General features: G+C 39.3%; 1 protein-coding gene across 26 annotated transcripts in view; it reads right to left on the reverse strand.

The window, feature by feature from the left end:
• Positions 1 to 10098, reverse strand: part of tle3b (TLE family member 3, transcriptional corepressor b) — a 35557-nt gene extending 25459 nt beyond the window's left edge. For 7 of the 26 annotated variants that reach the window (XM_079866944.1, XM_079866938.1, XM_079866936.1 and 4 more), the window contains exons 1-5: positions 9012 to 9395; positions 8323 to 8610; positions 7493 to 7608; positions 7093 to 7156; positions 5691 to 5735 (exon numbers count right to left, since the gene is read on the reverse strand). In XM_079866944.1, coding sequence (XP_079723070.1) covers positions 5691 to 5735; positions 7093 to 7156; positions 7493 to 7608; positions 8323 to 8346 — 249 coding nt within the window. In that variant the 5' untranslated portion in view covers positions 8347 to 8610; positions 9012 to 9395. Of the gene's footprint in view, positions 1 to 5690; positions 5736 to 7092; positions 7157 to 7492; positions 7609 to 8322; positions 8611 to 9011; positions 9396 to 10022 lie in introns of those variants that run through there. The other 19 variants (XM_079866947.1, XM_079866946.1, XM_079866933.1 and 16 more) reach the window with 9 other exon arrangements.
• Between the last annotated feature and the right edge of the window lie 682 nt (positions 10099 to 10780).

Genomic DNA, 10780 nt, shown 5'->3' on the forward strand with positions numbered 1-10780 from the left:
CTATAGAGAGGAAAATAGCTATAGAGGAGTATTTTGCTAAATATGATAACTATTACATATTTATTACATTTTTACCTAGCCTACATCATTAAAATATTATAACGTTGTTATTATATAAAAAAAAAAGCATATTTGATTTGAGATGCATGTTATTTTTAACCTTTAATAATAATACCAACTGACAGGGCTCTGTAGGTTTACAGAATTAGGTGAGTTTTTTTTTTTTTTTGGAGAAAAATTTACATAACACATTAACGTATCTACTGTACCTAATATTTATCCAAAGGAATCGATATTGAATCAAGATCAGAATCAAATCACAAGAATTTCATTGAAATTGTGAAATTTGTGTCAAGCAATAATAAAAACAGTAGCATACCAGTCATTGTACCATGTAAACATTGTGTTGTCACTAAACTTAATAAAATTCTGTTTAGTTACCAAATGTTTTGACAATCACAGTACACATTTAAAAAACGTATTTGTTTTTTACATCACCCCCAATCCCAATCCACCCATTTTATGTTATGTTACATTTTCACTGTTTACAAAGGCAGGGCCTGCCATCCTGTATTTTTGGCTTGTTGTTTCTGATTGCACTTTAAACCTGGAAATCCAGATCAAATCCCAGAAGGGAAAATCAAAACAAAATTAAGTTAAAACTTGTTTTGAACAATTTATTTGTCATCTACATTATCGATTTAAATCGTAAATCAGATTTTTTGTGGGGAAAAAAAATAAAATAAAAATTGGGGATTTTTTTTTTTTAGGCCATATCACCCAGCTCTATTATCTTGTTTTCATAAATGCCAAAATCAGAATTGAAAAAAAGAGCCCTATATCTATGCTTAATTATCTTAAGACTTTTTGTATTGTGACACATTGACAATTAAATCACATTTTATCCTCTAATCTTATGATGATGATACAAAAATACTTTACTGCTATTACAGTAAAGACAATAATGATACAATTTAGGGAAGACTAAGGGAATTACCAAAGAACAAGCAAAAAAGTAAACAGAAAAGTGACCCAGACATATTACAGTAATGATAAACTAAGAGGAAAAGCATGATTGTAACAAATGCACCAATGCAAATAATCTTAATGGATTTGCAAAATGAGATATTTTCTTCATGCAAAACAATTTCTTTTCTTTTTTTTTCCTGAGGCAAAATGTGACCTGGGCATGTTTCTGTGTGATTCACCCTTGATAGAGTCCATAAAACAAGCCAAAAGGATTTTAATCCGAATCACTTCACACAAACTATACTACATACATTAACCTCAGACTAAACCACTGCACCATAGGAAGAGAACAGGAAGTGTGGAACTGCTGAACAGAACCAGAACACTCCCACACAGGCTGATACAAAAAATAGGGCCAGGGAGTGAAAACAAGGCCCTTCAGCAGAGAGAGGCTTTCTGCTCAGCTTCACAATCCCAGGTGCTCAGCGCTGTCAAGCAGTATGTGAAGAGCTCTCACACACAGCCCAATGTCAATGGCACGCCAGAACCCATTTACCTGTTGCTGTGGGTACGAGCTGAGTGCAGGGAGACACTGATGAGGATTAAATATGCTGCAAAACAACTGCACACTGAAGGAGAGCCACTCACTGACAAATGAACACACATACAGCTGCACTCTCTCTGTGACTCAAAGAACAATTACAGACAAGAGACAGGCAGAGAAAGTAAAGAGTCAGTTGGATGGTTGAACTTACATTTACATGCTCACTCAAACATAAAAAGCCACATATACATTCTTCACAGATAAGTCGTGCTAACAAATAAATGAAAGCACTCAATGGCATTTACAGATTTGAGTTCATTCCTTCCCGCCTGACACAGACTCCTCTAACCCTTGGCTTCCCTCGGGCTGAAAGGCTGCATTGAGCAGCAGTCGTCTGTACAGGGTGTCTCTGTCTTGCCCTTGCTGCATATGCAGCACAAATCCTGTTAGAACTGTTTAGTGATGTTTGTGTCTCTCTGTGCATTCATCTGCTGAAGCCGGACACAAAGGACACAGACACGACCACCTGGTTCAGTGAACAGAGCTGAGAGACAGATGTGGCCTAAAATTACACACAAACACTACAGTATCTATACTCAAGACTAAGGATGCGATGTGGCGAGCAGCTTAAAAATCTCCTGCTTGTATTACATATTGCACTGTCCAATAACATAACATATTCAGTGTAGCTATTTCGAGAGAGTAAATAAATAATAATAATAATAATAATAATAATAGGTTAAACGTTCAATAGATTTTTCACTGCGAGTGATACAAAAAAGTGCTCATTTAAAGTTAGTCCTTAAAGGAATTACCCTAATTAATTATAACTTAATAAAAATGCAAATTCCACACTGAAAATTATAATGTTGCTGTGACCGCAATTTACTTCTTTAATTTAAACCAATTGATTTTATCATTTATTTTTGTTTAGATAAAATATAAGTTGTGTCCCAACTTATAAAGGTGGGCGTACAGTGTGTGAGTTTGGACACTCGGGAGGCCGTGAGTCAATACACACGTTACAAGTCAGTTAACCTGATAATCGCGGCAAAGCAGCTGGTACACGGCACGACTGTCCTGCATGGCAATCGCATGAGCTTTCACGCTAAACACGTCGGAGACTGTAACTTTCAATGCTGCTGCTATAGGTTCGGATAGAAAAAAGAAAGAAAAGACAAATACTAGTGAGCAAATGATTTGGTGAAATTTAACATGTTTGAAAATGATCGAGAAGTGCTTGTAAGTTACTCGGCTCTTCCCGTCATTCCTCTAAAACAATGCGAGCATCAACGATTTTCACGCGATTTCTCCCGAGAGAAAAAATAAAAATAAGAAATAAATAAAAAAATAAAAAATCACCTGCAAGCTTGTACGACTGCAAAAATCATACTGTGTACGCCCGGCTTTACCCACACAGATTAATCCCAATAAGCTAAAAAAAGTGTTTCAAACTGGTCCAAAAAAAAAAAAAAAAAAAATTATAATTAGCAGTTGACCAATTATTTTTTGATGGCCAATGCCAAGATCTCAGAGAACAGGGTGGCTGTCTATTTATAATTTATATCACTTATTTAATTAGAAATAAAACAATATATATAATTTGGGTACTGGGAATCATGTCTTTCAAACAAAGACAAGGTAACACTAATTTTACATACAGCACACAGTGAAAATGACATAAATATGACAGTGGACAATTGAATATAGTTGAAATTAAGAGTTTAAAGTTGCAGAAATGCACACTTCAGAAGATCTCACAGATGCATTTGACCAAGTCTGCAAGGTTTGTGAAATTAAATGTTTATTAGATATTCAAAGATGTTTAAATTATATAAATGTGTATTTGCTGAACGCTAACGGTAAATGATAAAGTATTATAGTGTTTGCCTTTCTATTATTAATAATATAAAAGCAAACATCACGATACTTTTTCGTATACAGTTTACTTTCTTTTTTTAACAGTTCTAATAACTTGAACAGAGACCATAAACTAATGAAGAGAGAATAAGAGCACTGTGTGCTTAGGCACTGTTCTCAGCTCTGTCAAAATAAAATTCCTCATTTCCAACACATTGGCCAAATAGAAAAACTTATTGGGCAAATCCGATATTTAAAAAAAAAAACAAGCAGAATATCATATATATATAAGCTATATCGGTCAACCACCAATTATAATATAACCCTGTCTGCACTTTTTGATTTAAGACGCTCACTGGCCTGCCATAATAATGTGGGTACACTCTGTCACCACTAGACATCTCACTCACATGTACACAAACACTTCTGAAGAGAGACTGCAGTGTGCTCTGAGTCAGTTTGCTTTGGCTCAGAATCAAATCGACCATCATCACCTTGGCAAACAATTCCTGGAATCCTGAATAAATTATTCATCTGAACAAGTTCCCTCCCCGCTGCCTGTCTCAACCCCCCTCCTCGCTCTCTCTCACCCTCTGAGGCCACAGACTGAGCTTCACTTAATGAATCTGGCTTATAGTGTGTGTGTGCACACAAAGAACTGACCAAATACAGCCACACCAATGATAACACACACACACACACACACACTAGTTCTGCATGCATTCAGCAGTGAGTACTTCAGGACAAAATGAGGAAGAAAATGAAGACAGAGGGAACTGTGTTAAACACAGAGGGACAACAGTTCAGGGGCCTCTGAGGCTCAGTAATTTAAGGGCTACATTGACAAGCACAGCCGTCCAGTTCTAGCCCCCACACGGCCAGCCCTCCCCTCATGGCCGCACACGCACCATCCTGCCCGGGGCTCTAACGTACCGCAAAATCAGCACCAATACAAACTCACAAGCGCATTAATAAAAAAGTTATTTAATAGTATTCTGAATCTAGTGGATCCTGAAAGCACATGGCAAATCTGGCACCTATGTGCATTCTCCTTCCGTTCTTTTCCAGCCAAAAGCACTACATGAAGGGTAGACTGTGTTATTAGACTGCTGTCATCACTAACTCCAGAAAGAACAGGGAGTACATGCTCCAATGAATAATTCATGCATTTGAGTCCACTCAGTCAGAGCTCTATTGATAAACAAAAGAGAGGCTCTACAAAAACAAAAAAAAACCAGTCGATTAACCTGTTTGCGCAAAGCCCCTGCACCTACCCTTCCCTCCCTTTTCATTTTCTCTCAGTCTCTCTCACAGCTGGAGATAAGTGCCTGACAAAACCTTTCAGAAAATGCAGTGTCTGTGAGAGAGAGACATGTGGCCCAGACACACACACACACACACACACAGAGTAGCTGATGGATCGTGCATACTGTTCCAATTCACCACCCTCACACTGATACCATTAACCTTGTGAGGCCTCAGGGTGAGAACCATAAAGGGCCTCTTCAAACCGAGCCCTCCTCATATGACTATACATCATACCACTACTAATGACATAGACCAACCAACACCCCCATTTCCTCTATTTCTCTTTCTCTCTCTCTCCTTTAAAATGCATAAAATGCATTTGTTACAAAACCAATCGATCAGTTTCAGGAAGAAAAAAAACAAAACATACAAGCTGTCAACAATTAGGGCAGCCTGTAATGGCCACCATTCACATCAATTACTAAAAAAGGTTAAATAACAATTCCTGCTAGATGAAGCTGACCTAATGACCTTTAACTGGGCCGGCCTCTGTCTGTGCCTCCATCTTTGTCTTGATTTTCGTTTTTTTTTTTTTAGTTCCGTTATGTGCAGACACCTCTTTTGGCTACTTGTATTTATAGGGGCAGCATAGGAAACAAAAACAAGAAAGGGGAACAGATTCAGGAAACAAATTCAAACTTGCACAAGCCAGATTCAAACTAGGCACTAACCACTATGCCTCTGACCACTGTAATCAATTTAATCATATGCATCACTACTCAACCATATACTTGCATGTTTTTGTGCATGCGCCTTTTGCAGACTCTGACAGATAAAAAAAAATAGCTATTAAGCTGCAGAACATTTTTCAAAACCCCTACACTGTCCAAGAATGTCTGCAAAGACCCTGCTGTGTTACTGTCGTCTCTTTGACCAGACAAACTCGTTGACTGTCATGGCAGAGCACACGTGCAAAAAATAAAATAAAATAAACAACAGACAAAAAAAACACAAATGAAGCAAATACAATGCACAACGAAAATACAGTGTCAGAGAGTACATCACATACCTGTTTATGCATTTCAATGTTCAGCCCATAGGACATCTCATAGTACTGCAAGAGAAAATGAGAAATGCATTCAGCACACAAGTAATAGTATTATGATTAGGCCTACAGTAGCACCTCTCTCTCTCAATTTATTTCCTAGTTTAACAGACAAAAAAACAAGCTAAGTACACAAAGCTAAGACACAGATCATTGCCTGATTATAGGAGTAGAGAGCAATGTTTATGAATCTCTCTGCTAACACTTATTTAGCGACCACTTACTGTTTACTCAGTCAGCACCACGACCATTCACGGAAGCAGAGTTCTCTCAAAATAGTTACTAAACAGCTCTTAAAAACAAACTAAGCAAAGATTGACAAATAAGCATCTCATCGGTTATGCTTCACTCTCTCTTTCTACACCCTTTTCATCTCTAAGAAACATTTATTTTCCCTCACAGGCATCTGTGTCATCTCAAGATAAAAGTCCTTTTTCGACCCTAAAAATAGTCGATCAGACTATGTTCATCCAAACAACTAAGGCAAACATTTTTTCTTGGAGCATGTCTGTGTATTTCAGTTAGTTTATCTGGTAGTGGCCTTTTTACAACACGGCATTCCTCCGAAAAATAATATTTAACAAAGGTGCCAGCATGTTGAGTCAATACCTACTGCATGTTCAAATAAGATAAGAGAGAGTAGAGCTCAGTTAACACTGTTCAACCTGTGTACTGTTACATCACATCCTGATGGAATTCAATTTCTACTCACTGGATTTCTAGTAAAAGGTGTTCTGCCACACTAATATTAGGGTGATTCATGAGTTGCACACAAGAGCCAACATTGAGTGACTGAAATCATCCTGAAGGTTGATAATGTTGCAGCTGGGTAGTAATTTAAGTCAAAAACAACTATACACACTTAAATTGTATAAATGAATAGATTGATTGATTTTCAAGTGGCTACCTGAGAAGATCAATGACAGCCCAACAATCTTCGCCCTTTACATTCACTTAACGCAATTATCGTAACATTCTTATTTAATCTTGACAAATTACTTACAATAGAGTGGACCCTTAAATGCCGTTCAGTTCATAACAAAAAAAATCTAAACCTGATTAGACTGAGCAAGCCAGCCTTTTTTCTTAGTCGAGTCAAGAGACACTCAGCACCTGGAAGATGGAACAAGAAGTAACTCCCTGTCCAAAACACCCTCCAGGCGTTTTACAACAAATAAAAACACCCACACTCTTATAATCTCACCACTGATCCTTCGGTGCAATCAATGCAAACGCTATTACACAATAAATAGAGGTAGTGGATACTAAACATTAGCTCAGATAGCTGGCTGGTGGCCCTATTGATGTTTTCATGGAACAAAAGAACAGATAGCAGACCTCAGATTAAAAACAAACTTGCTCTTACCATGACATAATGTCGCTGCATCTCTGTCTTCTCATTTGCCAGTTTGTCATACTCCACTTTAAGACTGTAAGAAGAGAGAAAGAAAAGGAATGAGTTACACATGGGATTTATTGACACAAATACTAATGCTGTTTTTACAGTCGTTTAAATGAAATCACAAATAAAACATTAAACCACTATTACAGTTAGCCTACTGTATATAATGGTAAATTACATCATACATAGTTTAATATGGTTATAGTTACTTATTAACTCTGTTATGACAAACTGCCAGGCTTAAGGTGGCACTGATGCTGCATTTGATTTACACAGACTTAAAGCAGAATCAGAACCGTCTCTGAGTCTACAGGTAACAGGTGTGAAATGTATCATCAAATAGGTGATTAACAGCAATATTTACCTGTGGTACTGAGCTTGAAGGAACTGAAATTCATCTTTGATCCTGTCACAAGATTCTGCTACAGTGAATTTGAAGCCTGGCTGACCAGGCTGGTGAGGTGCCTGAAAAATAATAGCCTTCATTTATGTAAACTGCTGTAAACCATAAAACTCACATTATTCATATAGTCACTGATGCAATATGCTATTATACCAACTGTTTTTTAATGTGTCACTGCAGCTTTGACTTCCTACCACTATTACCAAAACAAACATCGACCTTCTCCATTTTTTTTACAGCAGTCCATATAGGTCTCAGGTTTTACTTTCACTGTGTTTTTGAACAAGTCATGGGTATAACCACGGGTGTCAATAACACATTTCATGCTTCCCGATTTTCAAGGAAATTATATTTCATCGGAGCTGAATTGCGGTTTGTCAGAAGTGCCCAGGCGCTCCCTCGAGCTCGGCCTGTCGGTGGTTTGGACACTCTAGTGGGAACAGCCTCCAACACTCGGCAGCGGTCGGCGCGACACAGACGGGTCACTGCGTCTAAACAGCCCCGGAGAAAAACTAGCAACTGATTCCCCTCCTTCCAGTTTTTTCCATTCATTGTTTTTTTTTTTTTTCTACTTTAAAGTGAGATGAAAACGTACCACTGTTCAGAAGCAAGTTAACGGACACCCAGAAGAGCACATTATTGTTAAGTTTTAGCAGAAATAAAGGACACGCCGAGCGAGAGAAACGTCACGCGACACAATAGTGCGCGAGGATCACGAGCTCAACGGTCGAAAAGGTAACGCGCTCGCGCGGCGCTGGACACAATGCATCACTATAATTTATGTTACTCACCGGATGCCGGCCCTGCGGATACATCTTGAATGTATCCTTTCTGAAGTGAAGATCCAGGGGATGTGTCGTTCTTCAGTAATCCGAGTAGATGAGCGAGAGCCCGTCCGTCACCCCTCCCTGCACTCGCGGACACACAAAGCCCAGTCGGTCCACCCGATCCACGCGCTTCTCGCACTCCTTTCCCCCGGTTTAACCCCTTTATCCTTCACAGAGCCGATGAGCAAAACAAAAACACATCGCGTTGGCTCATTATCTCCAATAAGAGTCAAGCATTCAGCTGCGCGTGTGCTGTAAACACAGAATAGTTGTGTAGAGTGAGTCAAACACACATTCGCTGCTTGTCATTTGCGCTGCGAGCTGCGACTAACAAGCTGCTTACAAGTCTTCTCGCAATAACAAGATTACCTGACTGCTGTTTGCTTGAATGTAACCCGACAAGATTACAGAACAATGTCAAAAACGCGAGATAAGACATACAGCAACCTAGCAATTCCTCGATAAACAGATAAAAAAACAAAAAAAAAACATTTATTCCGTTTATCACAATCGAGCCTCGAAGTGAATACGAAATAGCAGCTCTGCAAATTGGAAAACAGGAACAGAGAAAATAAAGCACGAAGAGCGCTCATTTGCTAAATAAACAGTCTAGATTACAAGTGGATTCTTTTGAAAGTTATCTTCCGCGTTACCTTTAGTCTCCATAAAATCCTTTTCCGCGAATGTAAATACAGCATTAATTCCTTTCTCCGCGGAAACGTCGAAGTCCTCCACTCGTGACCTTATACGATCAGTATTAGGCGCTGGTTGGGAATCAATCCCAACCCTAGAAAAGCAGCGCCTACAACCGCTTCGAGAATGGTTTCCTCTGTTGAGACTCGTGTCTCGCTTGAACACAATTCGCAGAATTGTGGTTGTTGGAAAATTCCCCCAATCCCTATTTGCTTGTTTGTTTAAAAAGGTCTGGTTGTGAAAAGTTTGCCTCGTACGAGCCAGCCGCTCTCAATCGCTTTGCCTAGTTTCTCCAACACTCGCAGTACCACACACAGACTGCCCACTGACACGCGGGCTCAACTACCGCGAGAACAACCGAACGCGACCAATCAAATCTCGAAAAGGACTTCACCATGACCGACCAATCAAACCTGGGATCCCACGTGGGTCACGCCTGTTCTGCGCGTACTGATTGGCCAATCAAAATCTGACCTCATGTTCGCCATTTTGGCTCTAAAATAGGTTGCTTTCCCCGTAGACAAACAACTTACATGAGCGACGATTGTTCGAAGTCTAGCCACAAACTGAAATCTCAAGAGATAGATTGTAGCCTAAGAAATACATTTTACAAGCGAAATTGTCTGTTGCGCTTTTATTCGCTGACTTATGACCATGACTGCTGCTGGCTACTGCTGTTTCAACGAAAAGCAGTTGTAAGTTTCATTAATTCTGGTTATAATTACTTTGACGTTTCATGAATTATGGTTTAATGTCATATTTTCAATAAACTGCGAACTCGTCACTGATTTTTAAAAAAATGAGCGACTGGTATGAGCCTAAACATCCTTCAAATGTCCAGTTTTATCCCTTCCAAGGACGCCTATAACAGTGATGCGAGAGGGCACCCTCATTGCCAATGTATAGTTATGCTACCGATTCTGAATGTAACTCAAATTAACAGCATAATCTGTGAAATCAGCCCTCATTACTTGATTCACGCTGTCTGCTCAGCAACACCCTCCATGATGCCCACGTCTGCGACCGAAAAAAAACCCCAACCTATCATGTGTTGCTCAGACCCACGTGGGGCGCGGCTCGTTGTTCTGCGCCCGCCGACCAATCAGAGCGCTGGCCTGCATCTGATTGGCTTAGAGCGACACGGGTTGTCAGTTCGAGACCTAAGTTGTCAATCAAGCCCACGAGGGGTAGAGCGCTGACAAATGCCTGTGCCTCTCAGCCTCCCGCCTGCGAATAGTGCTTGGAATGGCTGCTTAATTAGCTTCGAATGGCTTTTCCTTCCAGCTCAAACAATCTGTCACTACCATGTGGTAAAAAGAGCCCTGCGTAAAACAAAAGAGGGAAAAGCTAGTAGGGGCTAAATATCAGTTTGATTTTTTTCCCTATGTATGCAAGGCGCATTACCACAAAACAAAACATTTATTCCACTTAAAGGCTGGTTCATCGTAGCCAACTGTTTCTGGCTTTATTTGTTTTCACCAAATAGGGATATAATCTGATATGTTTAATAATCCTCCATTGTTATTTATTTATTTTTAGTCATTTAAAAAAAATTATAACAATATTAGACATTTGCTGTGTAAAACACAAATCTGAGATATCTGATCATGGAATGCATTGTTAAACTGAAGCTTCTGTCTAATTGGACACATTTAAGATGTTTGCACTCAGGGACTTCAAGGTCATTTCAATACAAAAGATCCGTGAAAAAGCCAACCATTGTTCGATT

Source organism: Squalius cephalus (genome assembly GCF_949319135.1).
Source record: "Squalius cephalus genome assembly, chromosome: 3".
In the NCBI taxonomy this organism is placed as follows: Eukaryota; Metazoa; Chordata; class Actinopteri; order Cypriniformes; family Leuciscidae; genus Squalius; species Squalius cephalus.